The 27,174-nt window shown below is 28.9% G+C and overlaps 6 protein-coding genes and 1 long non-coding RNA gene across 7 annotated transcripts in view; 3 read left to right on the forward strand and 4 right to left on the reverse strand.

Annotated features, from left to right (window-relative positions):
• Positions 1–1,492: 1,492 nt before the first annotated feature.
• LOC119670490 lies at positions 1,493–3,129 on the reverse strand. The gene is made up of 3 exons (XR_005251717.1): positions 3,067–3,129; positions 2,298–2,405; positions 1,493–2,239 (listed from the first exon to the last, which is right to left on the reverse strand). It is a non-coding gene; the product is annotated as an uncharacterized LOC119670490 (long non-coding RNA).
• Positions 3,130–5,257: 2,128 nt separating this feature from the next.
• LOC119670491 lies at positions 5,258–6,531 on the forward strand. Its single transcript, XM_038080765.1, has 5 exons — positions 5,258–5,468; positions 5,529–5,616; positions 5,734–5,841; positions 5,904–6,096; positions 6,149–6,531. The coding sequence occupies exons 2-5, from the start codon at positions 5,531–5,533 to the stop codon at positions 6,443–6,445; spliced, it is 684 nt and encodes a 227-aa protein (XP_037936693.1). The 5' UTR covers positions 5,258–5,468; positions 5,529–5,530; the 3' UTR covers positions 6,446–6,531.
• A 2,092-nt stretch (positions 6,532–8,623) lies between these two features.
• Positions 8,624–13,789, forward strand: LOC119670492 (ubiquitin carboxyl-terminal hydrolase 7-like). The gene is made up of 3 exons (XM_038080766.1): positions 8,624–9,991; positions 10,191–11,594; positions 12,941–13,789. The coding sequence occupies exons 1-3, from the start codon at positions 8,837–8,839 to the stop codon at positions 13,631–13,633; spliced, it is 3,252 nt and encodes a 1,083-aa protein (XP_037936694.1). The 5' UTR covers positions 8,624–8,836; the 3' UTR covers positions 13,634–13,789.
• Positions 13,790–15,049: 1,260 nt separating this feature from the next.
• LOC119670493 (zinc finger protein 415-like) lies at positions 15,050–16,299 on the reverse strand. The gene is made up of 2 exons (XM_038080767.1): positions 15,840–16,299; positions 15,050–15,780 (listed from the first exon to the last, which is right to left on the reverse strand). The coding sequence occupies exons 1-2, from the start codon at positions 16,210–16,212 to the stop codon at positions 15,059–15,061; spliced, it is 1,095 nt and encodes a 364-aa protein (XP_037936695.1). The 5' UTR covers positions 16,213–16,299; the 3' UTR covers positions 15,050–15,058.
• Positions 16,300–16,554: 255 nt separating this feature from the next.
• On the reverse strand, positions 16,555–19,081 carry LOC119670495 (pleiotropic regulator 1). The gene is made up of 4 exons (XM_038080768.1): positions 18,965–19,081; positions 18,262–18,530; positions 17,833–18,203; positions 16,555–17,615 (listed from the first exon to the last, which is right to left on the reverse strand). Exons 2-4 carry the CDS (start codon positions 18,372–18,374, stop codon positions 16,675–16,677), a joined length of 1,425 nt encoding a protein of 474 aa, XP_037936696.1. The 5' UTR covers positions 18,375–18,530; positions 18,965–19,081; the 3' UTR covers positions 16,555–16,674.
• Positions 19,082–20,718: 1,637 nt separating this feature from the next.
• Positions 20,719–22,285, reverse strand: LOC119670496 (LSM12 homolog A-like). The gene is made up of 5 exons (XM_038080769.1): positions 21,776–22,285; positions 21,272–21,405; positions 21,086–21,202; positions 20,892–21,023; positions 20,719–20,833 (listed from the first exon to the last, which is right to left on the reverse strand). The coding sequence occupies exons 1-5, from the start codon at positions 21,894–21,896 to the stop codon at positions 20,741–20,743; spliced, it is 597 nt and encodes a 198-aa protein (XP_037936697.1). The 5' UTR covers positions 21,897–22,285; the 3' UTR covers positions 20,719–20,740.
• Positions 22,286–24,337: 2,052 nt separating this feature from the next.
• LOC119670498 (tetratricopeptide repeat protein 17-like) overlaps positions 24,338–27,174 on the forward strand; it is a 46,208-nt gene continuing 43,371 nt past the window's right edge. The window contains exons 1-3 of the mRNA XM_038080772.1: positions 24,338–25,425; positions 25,482–25,572; positions 25,642–25,953. Of these exons, the coding sequence (XP_037936700.1) occupies positions 24,446–25,425; positions 25,482–25,572; positions 25,642–25,953 (1,383 nt within the window). The 5' untranslated portion in view covers positions 24,338–24,445. The remainder of the gene's footprint in view (positions 25,426–25,481; positions 25,573–25,641; positions 25,954–27,174) is intronic.

Genomic DNA, 27,174 nt, shown 5'->3' on the forward strand with positions numbered 1-27,174 from the left:
ACTTATTTTACAAAAATTCTGGTTAATTCAATGAACACTTATTTCTTCAAAGAATAACGGAATATGGCAGTGCAGGAGCAGGAATTATAGGACCGAAATTCCGCAAAGCAATCGCAGTGAAAAAAATCGCTTCCATTCTTTCTCTGCATTCTTTTGTACAGCCAAATAGCTCCAAAATCTTTAGCAAACTCTTCATTCCAATCCAAGTTGGTCTGGGAATTCTTTCAACTTTTCAATAACATATCATTGAGGAACTATGTTAATCTTATGTGAGTATTGGGACATGAAGAGCATGAGGGCAATGAAATAGCAGACTCTCTAGCAAACAAGAATGCATGTACTCCTCTCATTGGGGTAGAGCTCTTTTGTAACAAATAGCTTCACAAAAAATGTGCAAAGTATCAACCAATAAGTCAAAATCTTAAAGTTCCATGCGATAGCATGGTATTGATGGTCTAGTAGCTGGACAATTGGAGAAAATTTGGCTTGAAGCTGTGGTCTTATTAACATGAAATAAATTAAAATATTTTCTTATTGTAGTTTTTCATCACAAGTCTTTTCGGTTGTGCCTTCAAAAGTTGAAAAATCACTTTTAACTTTTACTTTCAAGATCATGATTTTATCTAAGGGATCTTGGGTTTCTACAATTGTAGGGGTCACAAAATAGTCAATTGTTTGAATATGTTCTATAAGAAGGAATACAAAGATTGTTTATATTGAACAATGTTCAATATAAAACGTTATGCTATTAAGGGCTTTATTATCAATAATTGCCGATATAAACGATGTGGTATCCTAAACATCATCAATTTTTAGTTGTTCTGCTTTTTCTGCTTCAAAATACTCTTCACCTGAAATAAAACCGAATTTTCATTGGAAATAGATTAAGTAAAAATAGGAAAAATCACGTTACATAACAATGATTTTGGTACATACATGGGCGAACAAGCCGAACATTTTCGTACGTCGTTGATGTCGTCTATATTGCTATTATATTGTTTTCACAGCCGATGAAATTTGCTGTAGACATTTATTTAAGATAATATTTCAAGTTATAAAATAATTTCAATTCATGGAACAGATTTAATTAAGGCTATGCCATCTGAATATGGTGACTTAGTTATAGCCAAAAACTGTTTCATCGGGTGGTATTTAATCGGTTAAACTGATTTCATGCATAATATTGAGAATGCGCCAATTAAAAATTGTCGGAGGTTTCTATAGAATAGCGTTACCCTGCTAGATATAGATATTGTATTCGAAAACTAATGTACAGTTCATATTTGTATAGATGACGCCTTCCAAATTTATGATGTGCATGTTGTTGGAACAGTTTCAAGCGGTTCACAGTGCTCGAGCACAATCATTCTTAAACATCAAAATGCCCGAACCTTCAAAAACCTGGAATAATATATAAAGTTGTACTATAAATAAATGATTTGATAAAAAATTTCAGAATATTGATATATTTCATATTAATAAATACCAATATAACTTATTATCAAACATCCCAACTTCTAGCCAAATTTCCTCCAATTGTTGTAAAATGAAAAGGTCTAATAGCAGTTAAAAGATCATCAATACCACTATGTCGCATCGAGTTCTTAGTACCATTAAGATTTTCACTTATTGGTTGATATTTTCCACATTCTTTAAGAAAATAGGTGTTCATTTAATTGACCAGCATTTTTGTAATATAAGTGAAGTTTAAATTTGTTATAAAATTTTTCTTATGAAATCAATAAAATCTGGTGAAGAATCGATTTCAATCTGAATTACAGTTTTCGGCTGACTAAACATTGTATCTGCGTTTAAATATTGCCTGTATTTACTCGCCATACTGTCTGCAGTACGTTCCAAAACTTTCAAATGCTCGTTAAAAGGTGTCTGATCGGTCCCATTGTTTTTGTGTTTCTACCGCAACTTTAATAGCATTTCGTCTTAGTTTACTATCCCCATAGTAAAATTTAGACAATTTGTGTAAATGGTTATATGACATTATCTGATAAACAATTTGATCAGTTTTTAATTCCTTGCCACCAACATTTATAGGTATTTCTTCACAAGTCACGGTTGTAGCTTTTAAAGCCTTCTCCAACTGTGGTCCCTCAGTGGACCTTTTATATACTCATGTATTGATTCATTTTTGTTTTCAAAATCTTTTAGATTTATATTTGAAACAACTGAACATATATTTAGATATTTCTGAAAATAACTTGTGTTCGTTTCAACAGCGTGGCTATAAATAAATAATTTATTATATTTATTAAAAAATTTTAAATAAAATATATATATACTTTTTTAAATATGTTATGCCTTTGTCATTTGTTGCGATATACGTCCCATGTCTTAATTGAAACATATTCGTTTTTTATAGTATATTTAATGATGATTGGGCTAATTGTCTGAAATTAAAAATTTTATATTACTGCAGTAATCTTTTTAAACCAAAATTAAATTTAAACTTATATAAAATAATTATATAGTAAATAAGTACATTACTTGTGCTTAGAGACATACACAAAAAGAAAATAGAAAAGTGGTCTTAACCTTCACTTTTGGGGTCATGGCTAAAATCAGAATTAGTCATATTTCATATCAAATTTTTTATATTTATTTATATTTTATATATTTTTATAAATTTTCATTAAAGTGTGTTTGTCATTAATATTAAAATAAACATTATATAGTATATTAATTTGAGTTGGTTGCTTAATTCTAAGCATTTTCATAACTAATTGTTTACTAATTTCTAGTTACAGACGGTGGACAGTGGTTGCTTCAATATTCTCAATCTTTAGAATTCTCATACCATTAAAGACAGTAAAGACATTCTTTAGCAAACATTCTTCTTCAACTTATTGTGAATATAATTCTGATTAAAAATATACAAAATTATTGAAGGTATTTTTATTAAAAACTAGCAAAAATAACAAAGGGGCTTAGAGTGAAAAATCTGTTAAAAATTTAAATGTAGTTCAGCATAAATTTCTGTCAGCCTTTATGCATTGTCTTAAAAAAAAAGCACATAAGCTAGAACTTCATTAAAGATATTATCAGACTTACATGTGATGTAGGATTTAAAGATGTTACAGCTGGAAACGTTCAGCTCCTTTAAATGGAAACTTTGAAGAATAATACAAAGAATATAAATTAGTAAGGAACAATTAGGAACAAAGAAAAAAAAGAAGATGATGTAAGATATATAAAAACAGCCGATGTAATCTATGAAAAGTTTGCGGGATAAACTATGCACCATTGTGGATCCATGACATTATATTACAAAAGTATTAATGAAAGAAAATAAAGTGCAGCTTTAATTTGATAATTTGGATCAAGGTAAGATATTTTTATCCAAAATATGTAACATAAAAAAAATATTTCTTATTTTAAACTTTTTTAAAAAAACCACGTCAAGTTAATTAACATAAAATTCATTTTAATTTTTTAAATATATTTCCTTTATATTGCGTTAATAATATTATGAAAAAAATTATTAAAACATAACAATATTCGGTACTTGTTTATATGAGACATTTTATGCTGATTTAATTTTACCTTTTTTTTATTTACGTTTATTTCAAATACATAATTCGTAACGTAAGCTTCCGTCCGTTCATGTCTATAGAATATAATTATTTATATTTATTAATAATGTTTTTTTTATATATTTTATTATTATTTTTTAAGATATTCCATATTTCGACTGTCCTTGAGAGTCATCATCAGAAACTCTAAAAAGATAATCACAACAGTTTTTGTAATATTTTAATGATTAGTTACATGATCTTTATACTAATTATATTCAAGGAGTGTCGAAATATAGAATATATTAAAAAATATTAAACAAACGTTTAATTTTTAGAAAAAGGTGACCTGTAGCCGTATATAAAATATATAAAATATATTATTAACAAAACCAGGTTGGGAAATAAATTTAAAATTTAATTAATATTTATTTATTAATAAAAAAAACGTAAAGTAATAAATTTTTATACAATTTTATTAGTAACAATAGCCACAAAAGCGTTAACTCAATTTACAATCTATTTTCATTTGAAATACATTTAAATTTTATAAATAAATTTATATTACAGTAAATTAGATTTACTGAATATAAATCCAGTAAAATGTATATTGCTAATGAATTTAATCGCACGCAATAATTATATTTGGAGGAAGGGCTTACGATATCTTCTAAAGCTTTATTATTCTTCAAACAGATATTAAAAAATTATTTTAATCACGATTTCTATTTTTTATATTAGGCTTAACGTTCACAATAACATCACAAACTTGCTGATGGGAAAGAATTGCGTGAGAAATTGTTAATTTTAATACGATACGAAAAATTAAACCAAAATTTATGTACATATATATATTAACTGAATTATAATAACTTATTTTATTATTTTAAGCAAAAATAATATGACTGTAACTCTACAGGTTTGCATGAATAAAATAACTTTATGGATATGATGATATTATCATAGTATTTTTTTCGAAAAAGTTCTATAATTTCTGAAATGTATATATTATATATATTATACTTTCCAAAATTTGCTGCTATATATAGTTATATACTATTTGTTATTAAAAACTATTGCATATTATAGTAAATATATATAGTTATATAGTTTTTTGTTATTAAAAACTATTGTGTATTACAGCAAACACATTGCTATAATTTTGTTTCTAATAAAAATATTCCGATTTTTTCTTCTGTTTGTAACTTATTCCTAAATATTTCACTTCTTACGTTTAATATTGACTGATCTTTATTTTGTATTTTCAATAAGAAGAAGAATATTATAACCAGTACAAATTTATTTAATTTAGAATTATATTATAAACGTTATTAATAACATAACTAAAATATCAAAATTCAAATATCATCGTTTTTCCGATATTTATTAATGGAATAGATCAAATATATTGTTTTGAACAATAAATTATAGATCCCAATTGGTTAAGCTATTTATAAATATTTTCGTTTTAATTGGTGTTCAATTAAATTAACAATTACCTGATGTGAACTGTTTTGTTTGAAATATGCTTAGATTTATCAGAAAAAAATATTCTATTAATTATCAAGTAACCAACAGTTTTTTAAATATTTATTTTTCCTTTATTTGTTTAGTGAAAATTGTACATAAAACTATTTAAACTTCTTTTTCACAATTTCATCTATCTATCTATCGTTACTTTTTAATAACACATTTATAATTTGTTAAATTTTAATATAAACTGCAAACGCCAATAAAGTGCATCGTGTGTCTGTGCTCTTGGGGGCTTTATCCTCAACTGTGTAAATTGAAGACTACACAAAATTTTGCTTACATTTTGAATATTTTGAATTTGCAATTTCTGAACTGTGAATGGTGAACTTTTATATCAAAAGGTGTGGAGTTCTGTCAAATATTTTCCACGGTGAATTTGGCGGTCTGTTTTAAAAAAAAACGAAAATAGTAAGCTTTGTGTAAGATTATAATATAATTTTGTACATATTATTTTTTTATATGTTCTAGAAATGGAAAATGATAAAAAAGCAAGTGAGCAGCAAAAGCTTGTACTCCTAGAATTTATAGAGAGCAATAAACAATTTTCCAAGGACAGGTAAATTAAAATTTGATGTTATATATAAATTTTAGTACATATAAAAATTGCTATGTCACAATATTAAGCACTTTAATATTTAATTGCATTTAAATTTATATTTTTCTTATTTGGTAGTTCTCATGTCAAGAAAAAAGTATGGAAAATTTTGGCTGAACGTCTGAATGGACTTGGTGGTGCTAATAAAAGTGGTAAGAAATGGCGGAAATTCTGGTTAGATTTGAAGTAAGGATATATAAATTACGTATATGTTATATATAAATTGTCAACATTTCTACAATTTTTAGAAATCATATTAAGGACAAAGCGGCTGTTACACCCATTAAGAGTACTGATGTTAATTGCATGAGCAAGCCCAAGGTACACAGTGACGTCAAAAAGCGAATGATTCCGATCATGGCACCCCCGGTCGTCGATGAAAAGTCATCAGTGGAGGAGATGTGTGATTTTAGCAATAAACATGCTTCTGAAAATATGACAGTTAGCATGCATGTTTTCCAGATTTATAATATTTATTAATTTCCTTTTTTAGGAGAAATTGTATGCTAAATGTTTAGATGAAGAAGAGCTTATGCAACCTCAGGCTGCACAATCAAAATGCTCAGCACACGAAACTATTAAACAGCGAAAAAAGAAGTCGAGACATAATAGTAAGTCGGTAAAAGAGGAAATGTTGGCTCTGGAGAAAATAAAATTCCAATTCGAAAAAGATAAATTTGCTGCAAAACAAGAGTATAGAAGAGAAATAATTGAAATGAAGAAAATGAAAATAGAACTTCTAAAAGAAGGCTACAAGAGGAAGAAAAAAAATCTACCAAAAGGAGACTAGTTAACGTTGATTAACGTTTATTAAATTTGAAAACACTATATTTATGAATGCTTATCAAAATGCTTACAAATATAATTGTCATTCAATTTATAAAAGTTTTAATTATCAATAATTTCAATAATAATTATTTGTAATGTTTAATTAAATAATATGTATCAGTAACTTGCCACCGTTTACTTTTGCCTTGTGTTAAGTAAAAATTATTTCGAAAACTAAACTTTTTTCCACAATCATATCAATATTCACACTCACTCTGCTATTTCCTTTTGAATTCTGTCGTTAGATGGCAATAAACCTTTTTTTGCCCTCAGCTTTAGCAGAATTATAGGGTGGAATCCTTTCATAGGATAGACACCGAAATCTACTTTTCAAAATTCTAATACAACGCTCTATTAAATTACGTGCTTTTTCTTAAGATATTTATTATATTCTTCGTTCGTGGATTTTTGACTGAAATAAATAGAGTTATGAGTCCTGACTGTAATGGAAAACCATTATTACACAGAAGCCAAAAATCTTTACATTTATCTTGTAAATAAGTTTATTTTAAATGTTTCTATGTTGCTGGTCTGCACCATATATAATAGGGCTGTTTCACGAGCTACTCGTAGTAACTTTGAGAAACACTGTGTATACACAAGTGCCTTCCACCAGCAAATTTACGAGTTGATGACAGCATCTGACTTTACTCGTACATTTAATTTCTAGTAAAATTTGTGAGAAGTGTGAATCAGCTGTTTTGGTTTGAATTTAATTTTTGGATTTTACACAAAGCTGTTGCATGAAAATCTGTGTAAAGACCAAATTTAGCACTTTATTTGAGTTACGCTTTCAGTTTGTACTTTACTTGTATTTTACTTGAATTTTACTATGAGCAGCTAGTGGAACAGACATAATATATGCATCGTGCAATGTTCCAGGAAACTTGCCTTCTGCGTAAGTGTTAAAGTAATTAGTATTGCATCTAAACAATACATTTATTGAATGGCCGCGATTTCTGTAGTAATATATGGTGTCATTGTCACTTCACAGTGTTAATATGCTGGTGTGTATTACATCAAAATATGTAACAGGAATGAAAGCTTTATATAAAAACCGTATTTCACTATATTTTAAGTCTTGGTAGTATACATGTTCTTTTGAAATTTTATTTAAAATGTCTATTGTTGTAAAGACATATCTTAAAAATGTTGCCTGAAAAAATTTACAAAATTAGTCTTGCCCCAGCCCATGTTGGTAAGTTGCTGAAGCAAATAATCACAAAGCTATTAAAAATCGAATGCGAACTGGGACTGACAAAATACGCTAAGGCGTAATAAACTTTTCCCTAAAACTATATAAGCAAATCCTTTAGTAATCTGTATAGATTAAACATATGTTTTGCAAAGCTTTCAAATGGCGCCAATTGGTCACAACAAGAACATATCTGCAAGATATCTGTGTCAAATGGCGTCAGAAGAAATATTTTTTAATATTTAATATTTATTTTAATTATTTCATAAAATTTTACCATTATGAATATAAAATATTTTATATTTTTTAAGTTTATAAATAGTTATTTTTTTATAAAAAAAACTTGTTGACTTACAAAGATTAGTCCAGTGGTGAATTCAACAACAATGGTGGGGAATAAGTCAAGTTAGTGTTATATTTTAATTCATTGTTGAGCATTAAACACATTAACACGAATATATAATAATTTGAATGAGACTAAAAGTTTTTTAAAATTTATTTATTATTTTTCTATTAATTTTTCAACAATTTTTAATTGATTTCCTATTGAGATTCGTTGGCTTACATACGCAAGAAATTTATATACTGAGAAAAATAATTGTGTAAATGTTTATATTAATTACAGTATTGCATTAAATTTAAATATTACGTAAAAAAGTAAATTATAAAGTGCATGAAGATGTTTTATAAGTTGATATCAATTTTATAACATTTTTACGTCATTGTATAGAAAATACTAGCATTTAAGTGTTTATAAAATAAAAATTGATTATTTGTCCTTATAGATGAGTAATTAAACTTTGAAGTATTTTAATAACTGTAATAGCATTGTAAATTAATTAATTAATTAAGTATATTGTACTAATTAAATTTAAAATAATAAAAATCATCTTATACATTTTAATTAAAATTATTTGAAAAAAATTCAAAAAGTTAATTGCTGGTGGCTACGCTAAAAAGTACCGCAAATACTGTAAAATAAACAAAGGATACGCATATGTTGTGTGAAAGAGATAAAAATACTAAACGTAAAATGGCGGATCTAAAATCGAATCTAAAATAAATTAAATGAAAGTTAGTGTCTGAGATAGGTAAGGCTAACGGAACTGTGTAGAACTTTCAGAACTGTTAAAAAGAGGCGTTACGTCGTGATTAAAAATGGATGTAGACTCGGACAAAAAAGAAAGTACAGAAACATCTGATAAACAAGATTCTGCTTTAAATGTGAACACTGAATTACAACATCAGCTGGAACAAAATAATGGTAATATGTTGACGTCGCAATTATCCGAAGATAAGGATTTTCCATGTTCAAAAGATCAGGAAATAACATCCTTTGATGATTTGAAGACTGATCAATATAGATCGGAAGCAACATTTTCATATGCTGTTGAATATGCAAAACTTATAAAATATCAAACACAATATTCACCAGCCGTATATGTGCGTTTGCTGCCGTGGAAAATAATGGTATTACCTAATATACGAGCACTGGGATTCTTCTTGCAATGTCGGGGGGATATTGATTGGACGGCATGGTCATGTAAGGCTTATGCCGAGCTGCGTATTAAGTGCCACAAGCCAGATGCACCTCCATATACTCGTACACGTATTAAACACATATTCTGCACTAAAGACAAAGATTATGGTTACGCAAATTTTATATCGTGGCAAGATTTAATAGATCCAGAAAAGTGTCTTGTAAACAATGAATGTGTAACGTTTGAAGTTCATATAGTTGCTGATATTCCACGTGGAATAATGTGGGATTCTAAAAAGTATACTGGCTATGTGGGTCTGAAAAATCAAGGTGCTACCTGTTATATGAATTCGATATTGCAAACTTTATTCTTTACTAACCAACTACGTAAAGCTGTTTATAAAATACCTACAGAAGCTGATGATAGCTCCGATTCGGTTGGTTTATCGCTACAAAGGATATTTTATGAACTTCAATCCGGTGATTATCCAGTTGGAACAAAAATATTAACTAAATCCTTTGGATGGGAGGCTCTAGATTCATTCATGCAACATGATGTTCAAGAATTTTTAAGGATCTTACTCGACAAACTAGAGACTACAATGAATAATACGTCCTTAGAGGGTACAATGCGCAGGCTTTTCGAAGGTAAAATGTCATCATACATAAAATGTAAGAACGTCGACTATAATAGTATACGCTACGAAACTTTTTATGATATACAACTAAATATTAAAGATAAAAAAGATATTTTTGAGTCGTTTAAAGAATATATTGCTTCCGAAAACCTCAATGGAGATAACAAATATGACGCCGGACTTTATGGTCTGCAGGTGTGTATCACAAAGTATAATAAAATTATTTTCAAACGATTTGGTCAGCCTTGTTTAAAAAAACTGTTGCTAGTTTTTAATTTCTTGAATTAAATAAAAAAAAGATTAATTATAAAAGGTTTACTTATAGTTTTCTTATTTTACTTTTATTTCGCTATAGAATCAATATATCTCTAAAATTTTCTTTTTTTGTTTTTAGGAGGCTAGCAAGGGTGTCATCTTTACTGCATTCCCCCCAGTGTTACATTTGCATTTAATGCGTTTTCAATATGACCCCATAACAGATAACTCAATTAAATATAATGATCGATTTGAATTTTATGAACAAATAAATCTTGATCAGTTTTTGTTGGAGAAAGAAAAAACACCTGCCGATTATGTTTTACATGCTGTACTGGTTCACTCAGGAGATAATAATGGCGGACATTATGTAGTATTTATAAATCCAAAAGCGGATGGCCAATGGTTCAAATTTAATGACGATCTTGTTTCGAGTTGCAGTAAAACTGAAGCGATTGAACAGAATTATGGCGGAATGGATGATAAAATATCATTTCAACCTAAATGCAGTAATGCTTATATGTTAGTCTACATACGTTTATCCGAACTAAGTAATGTTCTTGCCAATATTACAAAGGAAGATATTCCATATGAGTTATTAGAACGACTCGATGAAGTAGAGCGTATAGAAGTCTCTAAAATAAAATACTTTATTGAAGCTGAACTCTATATAACGATTAATATTTTAACTGAAGATGTGTTTGAATTACATCAGAGGCAAAAGCTCTTTGATCCAGAGGATGTGTTTCATCACATTATCAAAGTGAAACAAACAGCAACAGTGGATGAAATGATGAACATTATATCTAAAGCATGTTGTACACCAAAAAATCGAATGCGTATTTGGACTGTATTTTTATCGCAAGGAAGAAATCAAAAAATGGCATTTTATGATATAGAGCATGATGGTTATCGTGCGCTTGAATCTATTACAACACGATATAAACCATGGTCTATATTTCTCGAAATTGCGCCGCCAGATGTACCTTTAACCATGTCCCAAACTTTTGATGCAAAGAAGGATATATTTATGTTCATAAAATTTTATGATGCACTAAATAATTCACTGAATTACATTGGTTGTGCGCAGCTGCCATTGGATAAAGTTATTTGGGATATTATAGTTGAAGTAAATGCGAAGCTTGGCTTTGACCTGGCCACTAAATTGAAAATATATGATGAATATACCAAAAAATATATAATCAATATAAAAGAGCCGTTAAAAAATATACTTGATTTATCTGATAACTTACAAGGCTATATACTTGTATTTGAGAAGGATTATACCAAAACAAATATGGATGTGCCAACTGTGAAGGACTACTTCTTAGACGTAATGTTTCGTACAGAAGTAATTTTTTTGGATAAATCTAATCCTAATGAACCCGAAATAATTCTTGAAATGCCAAATAGGTACACTTATGATCAAATGGTACAAGCAATATCCGTACGGATTAACACTGATTTCGACAAAATACAATTCTTCACATGTGTTAGCAACTTGAAAGATTCACCGGGTACTGCGATTCCATATTTGTTCAAAGTAAGTTAATCGGTTCTTCTTATTTTAATTATAAAATACAAGACACATAGACAAGATATCATTACGATTCTTTTCTACTTACCCTGAAGTTGATAACTTGACTACATATGGTAATCTTGTTTTTTTGAATACAATGGTTCTACAAAACTAAGGCCCCAACACATTCTAAATATATATTATCGTATTCTATATCCTATGTTAATAGGCAATTACGATTTCAAGTTCCGTAAATAATATTCTATATTATAAGTGAAAACATCATAGTTACTACAACAAAATCACTCTTAATCTCTCCACCTTTACCTTAAGGTTATTTGATATGTCGGAATATTTAATAAATAGTTCTGACACAATTGTTTAAGATATTTTAAAGAACAGATACTTTGAGAACTAAAAATGAATATATTTGTTACTAATAATAATTTTATTAACCATTTAGGTTCAGTTAGGTTGGAGTGGCAGCCTTCTGCACCAAAGCTCATTTAACCACAGTGTAAGCTGACTTACACTGTCCATACGCCAGACATGAAGAAATGTTTAAAATATAGAAGTTTGAAGCATCTAGTGTACAAAAAGCATCAAGTGAGAAGGCACGACTCCCACATTCAATTAGAAGGAAACCAACCTGTCAATTCTATGAACTTAGCTTTGTCCCTGATTTTAAAGAATGACAGCTCTGTTATTGATATTATAGTACTGAGTTGGTTCCGCCTTTAATTTTAGTTGAAGCAACTGACTGATATAAATTTTGTTCAATTTGGATTAGATAAATTTTCTAATCTGACAAGAATCTTCATTTTTCTTTTCCAAACCCAAGGTATTTATTTTTAATTACCAATTTAGTTATTGCAATATGAATGCCAATATTAGAAAAGTCAATATCGGAGAGTAGCGTGCTTGTTTAGGAAGTTGGATTCCGACGAAATCATACGACGTATTGAGAGAATCCTGACAATCTCGTATTAGAAGAGAATTAGATTGTAAATAGCCTGTGAAGATTGTAAATATCCTATGTTAGTATTTAAATATTACATATAACATCTAACCGCTATCAAAGGTCAGCAAATTTGGAATCTAAGTGAGGCAGACACTCACAATCTAATTAAGTGCAAATTTATATGTTTCCTAGGTTAATTTAACAAATGAACGATGAGGGTTACACAGCTGCAGTACCATTTGTGCTATATTGCTAATTATAATTCTGTTTGTGGTGTTATCATTTGTTAATATATTAATTTTTACAATATTATTTTAAAATTTATTTTTATTTATATAAATAATAGATATTTCAAATCATAAAAATAAAATTATAATTTCAATTAAAATTAGTATCAATTTTGTTGTAGGGGACCATAGAAGAATTACTTAATGATGGTAAGAAGGGAAGATCAAAAAAGATTTATTATCAAAGATTGTCGCTCAGTATTCATGAACTCGACAATAATAAGGAATTTAAATGTGTTTGGGTTTCGAACGACTTAAAAGAAGAGAAGGAACTGGTTCTATATATCAACAAAAATGATTATGTTAAAGAATTACTTGAGGAAGCTGCCGAGAAAATACAATTTTCTGAAAATAGTCAAAAACAACTGAGACTATTAAAAGTTAGCAATCATAAAATTGTAGCAATTATTGAACAAAATGTGTCATTTGAAACATTACAAAAATCGTATGAACCAATGATTCCTTGTAATCCGCAGAAAACCTTCCGTATTGAAGAAATACCTACTGAAGATTTACAATTGACTGAAAACGAAATGCTAATACCAGTGACTCATTTTAGCAAAGAACTTTATAATGCATTCGGAGTGCCATTTTTAATAAAAGCTGCAAATGGAGAAACCTACGGTACTCTCAAGCAACGCATACAAACACGTCTCAATGTTACTGACAAGGAATGGGAGACATACAAATTAACAGTCATTTCTATGGGTCGAATGGTAGATATGAATGATGATTCGCTTATAGAGTTAAACATGTTTAAGGCATATAGAAATGTTATTACTTCTTGTTTTGCCTTGGAGCACAAACAAGACTAGTACATCATAAAACTTAAAAGCCAACGTTTTGTTAAAAATTTAATCATTTATAAATACAAAATATTCTAATTAAGATATTAACAATATGTCATACTAGTTTCAATAAGCTGAAGTCAATAAATCAGCGCTTATTTGACCTAAACGTGTTATTTTTTTTTTGATATGTTTATGATGATATCTATGAGGACAATCACCAAGTTATTCAACCGTTTTTGTTAGAGCATAAGAATAATTCCAGACGTGCCATGGTCTGGAATAAAATTTAACAACTCAAGTTCTTTTTACATTAATTAAAAATTTGATCTAATCAATAAATAAAATATTCTGTAGAATAATATTTTTGTGTTATTAATATTTAATTTCACTAATAAAGTTTACAAAAAAAATGTATATATAGATACTAGTTGTGATAAAAAAATAATGAGAGAGAATATATAGCAATTTGAAAACATTGTTAAAACCCATTTTTAGGTACAGTCTTAAGCTTGATCTTATTTGAGCTTTGAAAATAAAAAAGTCACAGGACCTCAAAAGTCACAGGGAATAAAATGTTTCGCTACGAACTTTTTGTATAAACATTTTAAAATTTTTGGATTTAGTTATATTGACACTGTAATGTCTTATGCCTAAAACTTTTTAAAAAACCCAATCGTTTAACAACCACATGCCATTTTTAATGTCTATAAGGAGGCCGAAAGGCTTAGTAGTCCAGTTCCTTATTCTAAGTTAACTTTAAAATTAATTTTAATGTTAATTCACAAATAAAAAACTGTGGCGACCCAGTTGGCTGTGCATTTATTGAAATTGAAAACTAAAATTCAATTTCAAATATTTTAAGTTTTTTAAAATAATTGAGGAAAATGTTTCGAATTTTACTCATGAAAAAAATTTAATAAAATTTAATTAACATTGTTAATTAGTTGTATTTCTATTTATTAGCAAGGAGTAAAGATCATTGCTAAAAAACTTATATCTATAACGTTGATTATTCTATAAGCTAGCACAAGCTGATTAATTTTTTTTCACATTAGAACGCCCCGGTCCTTAGGTCACTTTTAATGTTTTTTCGACATTCCTGAAAATATTTTCACATTCATATAATTGTTGTTGTAATATTGTACCGTTACCAAAGGTCCTTTTAACAATATTAACTCTATGATTAGACATTTTGTTACACAAAACAAACTAAATAACCTGTGATCGATCTATTTTTTGTTAATTTCTTCAGAAAACTCAATTCAAACATTGCACCTGCCTGATAGTTAACGACATACACTTTATGGTTACCTCAACTAGATCAGCAAGATACAGGGTACGTAAAACCAAAATTATTGTTACTTTTTGATTGATCAATCGATTGTTCCTTAAGAAGAAAAAATACAAAAACAAAATTATCTATTAAATTATTTATTTATCTTTCATTAACTAAATACAACTTTTAATTTCACAATGATTTTGATAGTTTTGTTTATTGGTAAAAGTTCGCGGGCACAATTTACAACGATATCGTAATTCTTTGTTGCAATCTGGACTCTGATGTTGCTTTAGATGTTTTTTCATACCATAACTTGTCGAAAAATGTTTTGTACAAACGGGACATGGATATGGTTTGGCACCAGTATGCGTTACCATATGACGCCGTAAATGGGAATTGGTGCGAAACTTAAAGCTGCACTGTTCACATTTTAATTGCCTTGTGCTTTCGTCATGTATCTGTTTATGGATTCGCAGACTTTTCTTGTGTACAAAACATTTTGCACAAATATCACATTTAAATGGCTTCTCTCCAGTGTGATATGCCATATGCAGCTTAAGCGCATATTTTTCTCGAAACTCTTCACCACAAATGCTGCACTTAAAGTGTTTAATAGGATCATGGGTTCGAGAATGATACAAAAAACCTGTATATGAATGAAAAATTTTACCACATAATTCACAAATATTTTTAAAGGCACATTTTGAAATAGAATTATTTTTAATAATAGATTTAATTTTATGCGAATCTCCTGAAATGGGACTCTGTATATCTGTGAGTGGTTTTAATATTTCTAATTTTCGTTTAACTACGTAACTTTTGTCTTCCATAAATTGACTTTGCTTATCATCGTTATCAGCAACTGCATCACATTCGAATTTGGTTAGCATATCTAAACAGGATTGAATATCTTTTTTTATATGTCTATTGATATTTACTTTAAATATTTACCATTATTATTGGCTTCACATATTTCCTGCTTAATTCCTAGAGAACACGTATGCTTCTGTTTAACTAAGCTTTTATTTTCTTCACCAACATTCAGTGTGTTAGATTTCAATTCTTTATTTTGTTTATTATAGGTATTTGTTAAAAGATCTACAATTTCCTTTTGAATTTGTTGCATTTTCAACTGTATGTTATAAAATTCCTCTAATTTCTTCTTGCATTTGTCACATATCTTATTAGTTTGTACCAGCTTCCAGTCGGCGCCAACACATTGCCTAATTAAATTACTGAGAACTATTGGAGGACTTCCTACTATTTTGTTAAGAGTATGTAGAACTAAATTCGAAAAATCTCCACAAATAAAGCAAACAGTCATAGTCAACAAATTTATTTAAACAAAATAGTTTTTTATAACAATAAAAATAAAACGTAAACAAACACAGTGTTACCATCTCACATATTCTGAAAAATTATAAATGTCAAAATGATAGCCTGTCTAGTCACTCGCTGCTCTTAAAGAACTAATATTTTTATATTCATAAGTGACGGATTAGTGAATTAAAGCAGGTATTTGTGCATTTTATACTAGAGCTTTAGTAGCAGGAAAGCGAATTACACTTTGGGCACAGCCAAAACCTTTACTATATCTCGTAAGTAATGTAATCAACTGACATTTGCTTGCAAATTTTTATATTTATTAAAACATTTTTATAAATGCAAAATATTTGATTTATTTAAAGTTAAAATATTTTTGTCTTAGTAAATTTTACAACTCAAAAGATTTACATTTAAACAGTAAAAAATTGTATACAATGTATACACACAATATCAATAAAGTTTAGAATTTTCTACGTTTAAGTATTTCTGGTCGCCAATTAACAGGATGTGTTTCTTCACTAGCTTCATCATCTTCTTTATAAATTTTAATAGTTTTATCAGCTTCGCCAGTAATTAATCTTGATCCTGAGTGATCGAAACTCATAGAAAATATGCCTGCTTCACTGTCCATTGAGCCAGGTTGTACCGGTGCTTGAAAACGTTGAAAATTATAACCAGTACGCCAATCCCAAAAGAACATAGTACCGTTGTCACCACCAGAAACTAAAACTCCATCTGGATTGACAGCCATACAATTAACAATTGCATTATGTCCAGATATATTCTGCACGAAATTTCCTTCCGGACAACGCCATTGTTTAATATTATCAGGTGAGGCAGATGCAAACATGTACAGTGAAGGATGCAGCACAATACTTCTTACAGATTTCTTATGATTTGTTAATGTACAAACACTTTTGCCAGCTGCCAAATCCCATAAACGAACTGTTGAATCGTGTGAACCGGTGATAATTTGTGGATTTGCAGCTTGTGCAACTACACTGGCTACGGTATTTGTATGTCCAGTTAAAGTATGTATGTTAGCTTTAGTTCGCATATCCCATATGCGTGCTGTTGAATCACGTCCCGATGTTGCGAGTACATCAATAGTAGGATGTAATGACAAAGAGTAAACAGCTGATAAATGACCATGATAATGTCGTATTACTTTGTTGTATTCTAAGTCCCAGCATTTAACTTGCCTATCTTCACCACAACTGAATAAGTAAGGGTGCTTAGCGCTCACCTCTAAACCACGCACTGTGCTTACATGACCAGTTAGAGAGAGCTTAAGTTTACCAGTTGCTAAATCCCATATTTTAATAACTCGATCACCGGCACCAGTAGCGAACCATTCATTACCAGGTTCTACGGCTATACAGCGCACCCAACCAAGATGTCCTAAGAGAAAAAATGAATTCTATTAACACTGGTATTTTTTTTATATAGTAACAACAAATAAAATGAATTTCATAACAAAAGGAGACTGAACAATAACAAAAAAATTGTTAATCATTATGTATGTAGATTTATACAATTCTTTTACTATGTACTTTGTTGTTGCTCAGTAGCCTCTCTTCATGAAATAAGACTAAATCATAATTATAGTATTGCTTACCAGAAATAACACGTGCAAGTTTCCATGGTGGATGCCAGGCAGGCTTTGGTATTGTTGGTGCTTTCTTGGGTATAATCTGTGTATTGCTGGTTCCACTACCAGTACGCATACCAGGTGCAGATACTAATGAGTTATTCACTGTTGTTTCCATTGTAGGCTTTTTATCACCAGAGGGAACTAATGCTAAGTTATTTTTGTCGTTTGCAGTCTTACTGTTGCCATCGGTTATACCGAGAGGCGTAGCTGGTGCTTCTATGGCATTACTTACGCTTGAAGCTGATGAATTGTGCTTAGCTTCATTTGCTTTCAGAACTCTATCGAATACAAGTTGATAACAATCCTTTGCTTTTATAGACTTACGTACTTTTTCTCTAAAAATAGATTTTTAATATTTTTATAACAAAAAACATACATTTTAAGTTTATTTACAATTTTTCATCAATCTCCGGCAGTGCGCCTTGGTTTGACACAAACATGTCATGTGTTCTTTTTAAAGAACGAAATATAAGTGTATGAACACTATGCCTCTGCACCTCTTCCATTGGTACTAGTTTTAATATATATAAAAGAGATTTGTAATAAATTGAATTTAAAAACTATTTCCACATCAGTTTACAAATCAAACGTTTCTATAATGTTTTTATGTCTTCCACACAACATTGTTTTCATCTTCACAACAGGGTTGTTATAATAATGGGCTTTCCAATTGCGAAAAAAACGTATGAAACGTAAAGCATTACGTACACAGCGTATGTAACAACGAGAACATTTTAGGTAATAAATATAAAAATTATTTACCATGTTTATAAATATATTAAGAATATATAAAAATTATAAAGAATACTTCAAAATAAAAATTAATAAATTGATATATTTTAATGTATATAACATAATATGAGCAAAATAAATATATATATGGTAAAATCGTACATTGTATTAATAAAAATATATTACAAATATATATATTACATTTGTCTATTTGAAAAATTAATCCATTCATAGCTATAAATCCTGAATTACTCACTCAACGTCCAACATTTTTTGGATTTTAGAGTACCGAATTTTATTAATATTACTTATTGAACATTATAAATTTTTCATAATTATTCTTCAATACTATGTTTATACTTACAGTTATTAAACATCAAACAATTTTCTCTAAGAAATGGAACTTATTGCTTCAAATTTGTTGTTGTAACTCGAAAGGATCTGCTTGTGTATTCCCTTTTGGGTGTGGTAAACAGCATTTGGTAATCAAATTCGACTTCGGCTATGGGTTATAGGTCCGGCCGTTCTTAAAGTCAAGTTCATTGCTATAGTAAAATGTATTGTATATTGTTTAGCTTCAGATCACATCCCTTTCATGAACAAAATATCGGGGTTTATATTTAGTTCAAGTTGTTCAATGAATTTGTGGTGACAAATAAAATCCAAAAAAATTTATGTATACCAGTGGTTTTTAACTTTTATGCAAATTCACTTAATTACCTGGAGTAATAATATTGTTAAGTATTTTTAATTGAACTACCGGTATATTGCTTGATAACTATATTTGACACGTTTTTTAGCGAAAGTAGATCGGTTAGTTGTCTTTAAACTTACCTATATAATTGATCATTAGAACTTTAAACTTAAAACTTTTATTGATGTGAAATAAATAGTGGTTAAGTAGTTTCATTAAAAAAAGGATTATAGACTGATACGCAATATATTAATCAAGAGGCAAATGAATAACGATGGAAATTATGTCTTCACTCCTGTAAGTTTATTGTCTAGTGAATTCAATAGTTTGTAGTGCCAGTAGAGGTAATAGATCTTCAATTTCTAGTTATTATACAAGTCACTTTATTTTCCATTTGCTCGCTTTTGTTAATTTCAATTCTTTTCTGCTTACACACACCTCCAATATTTGTTTTTAGGTGCAAGCACACTCCATTATAAATTCATTCGTTGTATATAACACAAAATTAATAACTAATGCGCGGAAAGTCAAGTAATACAATGATTGGTTGGCTTTAATGTTAACCTCTCTCTTCTTTCAAATTCTTCAGAATTTTCATTTCTGTCCAAGAAGTAGATAGGCGCGATACCACAAACCCGTCTATAAAAACTTCAATTTCAAAACTTACTTTGATAAACAGATTATTTTTTGAATATCCATATTTAGGATATTCGTTAGGTTTTTAAGTTTGTTAACTCCAACAGTGAATAGTTTAAGTCTTGAGAAGCCTGGAAATCTGCACAGCAACGGTTTGCTTCCTTTTCGTCTTTACAGCTCTTGCATATTTAGTTGATAACGATACTCAACTACACTACCCAATGACCTGTCAGCACTGCCACGATGATTGCCACTTTAATCTTGGCTATCTTAATAGTACAATAGTAAAGTGTAAGGGAATATTTAATTACCAAATATTAAATTAAGTTAGTCACGTTTTTTTTGAAATTTTTCTTTTTGCTCGGCATATTCAAATAACACAATTTACATAAGTAGTAAAAACTTTTTGGTGTCACACTTTAATTGCTTCACATTATGTTAAGAGATGAAATTGTATATTGTATACTGCATCCTTATTTTCCAAAACTATTTTGTTTCTACAAGAAACTATTACTATTATCTTCTATTAAAGAAATAATTACGCATTTCTAGAAGTATTGCTTCTATTTTCAATTGCATTAAAAACTTGTGCAACTTTAGTTATTAATTTTAAGACATAGTTTCTTGAGAGCTCGATACCTTCATTTATGTAGTAACGATCAGAAGCACTCCATTGATTTTTATTATTTTACTGATTTGTCTGTCGAATTTTTACGAAGCTAAATAACAATTTATTGTTTATAATTCAACTAACTTCCATTACTTCTCCAAAATGAAAACAACACATATTTCAACTTCGAAAGATATTTATTAATTAGCCGAAACAGGAGAACTTGTGTTCGCATTACTCGATGATGACGATGAGGCGTCCTGCGAAGCTCTTGTGTTAATAAATTGTTCGATCTAGAAATTAAAACGTGTAAAATTAGAATAATATATATATATATATAAATAAATTTACCATTTTCTTTATGTATTTGCATAAACTTTGATTATTAGAAGATGACACAACGTTGTCTACTCTATATGGTGGCAAGATAGTAACCTCGTTAAATATTTGTATATTCTGTCCTTGCCATGAAACTTCATTGGCCTAAAAATGATAGCAAAATGTTAAATAAGTTTTATATAAAATATATACTATAGTTTCTTTACTCTGAACTGTTTTGCGATTACTCGGTATAGTTCCTGAACTTCGGGACTGACATCTGCATTTTTTGATTTTAAATAAGTTTGTCTATGCTGTACTGTTTTGCGTAGTCTAATTTTAAGCTGTTAAAGTAATCAGTATATAATTATCAGTTATATAACAGTATTAACTAGTTTGAATAAAATATTTACCTGTTCGAGATTTAGTTTTTGAGGATCATCAACAAAGTTACCATTACATTCTTTTACCACTTGAACATTGCTGCATAAGGACAGATTCAGCACATAAACATCATTTAATGATTCAGAGTTTTTTGAACGGCATTCTGTTTATTTTAAGCTAAATGAGTTTGGAAAACTTTTCAAATGTAATAATATAAAATATGTAGTAAAATTTGAACCAAAATATAAGCGCATCAGTACTTATATATACCGTAATGATATATAGTAAAATATTAAACTAATAATAACATATATTATTACATAGTTCTCCAGCTATTGATAATTAACTTTTTTATAAATTAAGCATCCAATACGTAGATGTATGTAATAATATATAATTAATTGCTATCATAATATTTAGTTTTGAAAATATTGAATGATGCAATATGTTTTAGATTACGTTAACTAAAACGTGCTCTTATTTATCAACAAATTAATGTTTATAAAATTGTTGTTTGTTTTTGAAAAGGATACTTAAAATAAGCATTTTTGTGTTATGGTCGAAAGCAAGCACTTCACCCTCTACTTCCTCGTTAAAACAAGTAGTGCACAACACTGTGGATCCAATTGTAAAACAGTCATTGACTGCAGCCATTTTTAATTAGTTGCTCCGATGTGAAATATTTGTACCAAATTTTTAAAATTCGTTTCCTTCTAAATTGCTTTAAGCTAAAGTAAATATACTATGTGCTTGGTATCAAACTGTATCGTCCTAGTTATGTTGTATTAAAATAATAATGACAACGCTGTGGAAGTTAATTATTTTACTGCAGAGTTTCCCTTAAACTGATTTCTCTTTTCTTGTTGCAGTTGATCTCCTTTATGCGAAGCGTTCGACTGTAGTACGTTAATTTCATTTACTAAATGCAACTTAACGGTAATGATTTGTTAGTTTCACACAGTGAAAAATGTAAATAACACGATATTCAAGATTTGTCAGGAATTAAAGAAATAAATTTCTTTATAACACAGTCGACATACAATCCAATTTATTATGCATTTTAACATATTCCTTCTTCCAAAATTAGTACTGCCAGGTCAAAAAAACAAGTATTAGTAAAATTTAAATCTATTCACATATTAATTTCTTTGATATAATATATCTCATTACATAATATTTATCGAATTTTATTAAATTCTTATACCAATAATACATATATACTATATATATATATACTTACATGAGAATACTTAGACCTAAAGTGAGTATTACACATCATATATGCTTGCTAGTTTGGTATGATGGCGTTTGTTTTTAAACAACATTCACTGTTATCATTTTTTTCAACATTCATTAGTATAAGTTACTTAAGTAACTTTAAGAATTTGCCGTATCCATTGACATAAGTCACTAATTGCACGTGGGAGAGAACTTTTATGTTTCACAAAGTTCTAAGAAAGCTGCTGTTTGTTTAAATAAATTACATGCAATAATATATCTCACAAAAAATTAAATACAGTCAAACTTCCATAACTTGAACTTTTATAACTCGAATTTTTTATAACTCAAACTAAATAGAGTGGCATAGGGTTTAACGAGCAAATTACATACAAATACAAAAAAGTTTTTTACTCGAAGTCTCCATAAGTCAAACTTTTTCTTTGCAAAATGGTACCTCGAGTTATAGGAGTTTGACTGTATATAATTGATATAATAAATCATATATATTTTATAAATGTATTACATATTCAATGAATAAAAAATATATATTATTAAATACTTACTTTCTGCGAGCGTTTTTTTACAGCTTAGCTAACTGTTTGTTTACATTTTACATATAAAACATATAATAAATAACTGCTTTGTGGGAAATTTATTTTTAAGGGTTGCATTCAAAAATTTTGGTATAATTTTTCTTAATAAAAGCGATTTCTGCTCTATATGCAAAATAAATACATACCATGCTTTTTTTTTTTAGCAATTTGAGTATATAATAATACATTCTCACTGTCTCATAAAGGTAGTTTTACTCATTAGAGCCATTAAAGAGGATTATTTTTTATTCAAAGTGCTTTCATATAAATTAGGTCATTATCAATAAATAAGCTCAATTAAGGCGAAAAATGTTTAATGCAACCCTTAAAAATAAATTATTGCATATGTTTTATAAAACGTAAACAAACATCAGCTGAGCTGTAAACAAAGGCACTGAGGAAGTAATTCTTTAATAAAATCTTTGTGTAATAGTAATAATAATTTTATTTGTTTTGTGTGATATATTATTAAGTGAAGTTTATAAATGTTCTATTAGCTGCATAAATGAGTTTATTATAATGTGTATGTTCACTTAAATTTTTAACATTTTAATACTAGCTTAGTATGGCATATAAAAAATTAATAGGCTGTTTGTTCTTATAGGCCATTTCCACTACGTACTTAGCAAGCTTATCGTACTGAGTAAATTTCATTTACCATACAAATAGCTTCTGTGCTTTTTTACTTACTATAGCATATAGTAAGCAAAATTCGACCAAAATTATACCAAAAATGACGAATGCAACATTGGAAATTATCGGAATTTGAAACATTTGACACATGAAACAAACCATAAACAAACACTCAAAATTCAAAACTAACATTCTAACAATACAAAATTTAATGTCATCTGCTTACAATTAAAATGTAAACAAACAAAAGCTCTAAAACTAGAACTTTTTGACACATAAAAGCTCTTTCTCATTTCTTAAGTAACTTCTTGACACATAAAAGCTCTTTTCCATAATGTAAACGACCAAAAGCTCAATGTTACTATATGGCTTACTAAGTACGTAGTGGAAACGTAGTATTAAATAATCATTACTTGCTTCATTTCGATAATTATATTATTTTGGAATATTTAATTTTAATTGTGCTAATATTACTAGTTGAGTTTTGCTAGTTGTAAAGTATATATAAATTATATTATAATAATATTTTAAAAACTTAATTACTAATTATATAATGCGAAAACGTTTACTCTAAATTGATTCAACAATTAAGAATAATGAAGCTGTATTTTTGCCATCTGGTATCACTATTTTGTGGATTGTATTGGCTCATATCAATTGTAAATAAATTATACTGTCTGTTGTTTAGTTTATTGCATGGGTTTCGTTTTTTTATTATATTTTGTTAATTCTTTTAAGTTTTTTATGTGACATGTCATGTATAAAAGTTTTGGTATAATTATTTATTTTATAAGTGCGGCATATGCTGTTGTTAACCACTGGACCCTTAAGGATGAACGCATCACGCCAAAAATCGACTCTCCGTTTCACTTACGCGAACCGGATAACCTCGTAGCATTTCTTCAACAAGTACAATACAACGACTATGTAGAAGCATCATACGCGCAACTTCTTAAACAACGTAACCAAATAACGGAACACATACGTTTTTCCGTTAAGTATGGGGAGGATTTGGTTGAACAAGCAAAATGCGCCGTAAATTTCTATATATTGGAAAAGAGTACATCGTATCTTCAAATGACTACAACTTACATGAATCGATTTGAATTATCTGAGTTAAATCAAAAATTTGATATTAAATCAGGTGAACCAATTTGTGAGAATGACAAAATAGATGACCAAAAACCTACTGGTTATGAACATTTGGAAAGTTTTAAGGGCAAATCCTTAAAAACAATGCATATTGAACCAGAAGTACAAATGGATTTTAGCGTAATAAGCACTGTTCCTATAAAAGATCTTTTACGTAGTATTGCTATTGGCGGAATGTCAAAGAAAGGTGAAGCATGGAAATATTATACATTAAGTTCATATTATTGGCGTCTGCAGGGAGATGCACAGAAGGCTTTTGAGTGTGCTCGTAAAGCTATTCCGCTAACACCACTTACTCATAAAGATATGCCTCTGTTAAGCCTTGGTACAATATTGTTTCGTGCAGGACGTACCACAGATGCTGAAGTTCTATTAACAGCAGCTACTACACTGGCGCCTAATGTATGTGAAAACCACTTTGTACTTGGTTCTTTTTTGGCAATGCAGCATGAATTTAAGCGTGCTTTAATTTGTTTTGATGACGCTGAGCGCGTAGATCCTAGCATAATACCAAAGACCTTGCCTGTGCGGAATTTTATAAATTGTCTAGATAATTTAAATAAAAAAACTTCTAAAATGCATAGGTAAATGAAATTCATAATTTTTTATTTGAATTGATTTATAATAATTTTTATTTAAGTTACGTTGATTACATGAAAAATGAGGTAAAAAAGTTTAAAAAACTAAAACAAAAAATAGCACAGAATCATGAAAAACTAGTACAGCAACAGGTAAACTATTTGAACGTAAATTATAGGATTTTCAGTATTAAATATTAACAATAAAAACTTTATTTTTAGGTACCACTTGCTGTGCGCTATAGTGAAAGCAACATTAGCAATCCCGACTTGCTGCAACGCGGTCAATATTGCAGCAAACGCACAGTTTCAGCTACTGACAAGCCTGTGCTCGTATGCGATTTTTATTCTGATATACAAATGCGTTTGGAGTCCAACGATGTCGACATCGAATCACTAGAAAGAGAATTGAAAATTACTAGTGAGGCTGTGATAAAACAAGTATCAGCTGAATTAAAAAAAAAACTTAACAGTGATAATGTGAAAACTACAAAAGTACAAATTACATCCTCTAAAAGAACAAAATCTCCCTAAGTAAGTGCTAATATGTAGTAAACTAACTTATGTGTTGTATCAAATATATAATGTAATAAGCATTTATTTACTAATTGTATACCATTTGATAATATCATCAATATTGTAAAATCGTAACTTTTAATGTGTTAAATTGAGATAATTTTAAATAAAGTTGAAATGTTAATACTTTATAATAAACTATATTTGTTAGTTAACTTCAGTTTTGTATGTTTGCATGGGTGAAGTGAAGTTGGAGTCGTAGTTGTCATGAACTTATGTTGGTAAGGGAACTCATGTACAGTGTGTCATTTATTAGTAAATAATGTTAATGTATTGTCTTTTTTATATATATAATTTGTTATTTAAGGTTATTTCGAATTAAAAAGAGAATAAGTTATTATTTTAAAATTATATATACATATATACAAAATTACGATTCATACCCTGAACATATTTTGATTATATTTTTGGAACATATTCCTAGAATATTTTGTTGTTGTTGTAATTTGCGGTGATCTGTAGTGCAGAAAACATGAAAGCAATTACAATCACGTATACATGGGTTAAGATATAATTAGGTAAAAGAAGAAGTTTTCTATACGTCTTTGTAAGACATGTAAGACATACATACATGTACATATATTCGTTGAAATTTTTCTTGTTAATAATCTTAAAGTACTTACTCTTCAATTTTAATGCTAACGTTCTGCTGTTTACTGGTTTTGATTATGCCATAATACCGTTTCTCCAAGTCGAATTTATTCGTAAACATATTGCCGTTGGTTCGCGGTTGGAGAGGAAGCATGTGGTGACAATTCCAATAAACAACAGAACGGTTAATTACTTAATACTACAAACAAGCTAAAAAAAATTGGCGCTACATATTTGGTACTTCACTTGTAACGACATAGGTAACTGCAAAGAACATTGTTATATGCTTTAAAGATTCTTGATTTTTTTTCTTACTCGCATACATCATCAGGAAGTGAGAATTTCTCAACTTAATTAAATTTAAGTTGATTTAAATTTCTTAAACTTAACTTTCAACCATCCCGTGATATTGTGTGAGTACAATATACTGGAATACAGTATTTTGGAATGTGACTGCAAGTACTCTGGAGTCACATATACTACACAAATCGAAAATAGTTTTACAATAGCATACTATTAAATCCAGAAAAAAGCAATATATATATAAAAAAATTTGTGAAACTTTAAACATCTTCTTGTTGCTATTGA

The sequence above is a fragment of the Teleopsis dalmanni genome, chromosome 1, assembly GCF_002237135.1.
Source record: "Teleopsis dalmanni isolate 2A chromosome 1, ASM223713v2, whole genome shotgun sequence".
Lineage (NCBI taxonomy): Eukaryota > Metazoa > Arthropoda > Insecta > Diptera > Diopsidae > Teleopsis > Teleopsis dalmanni.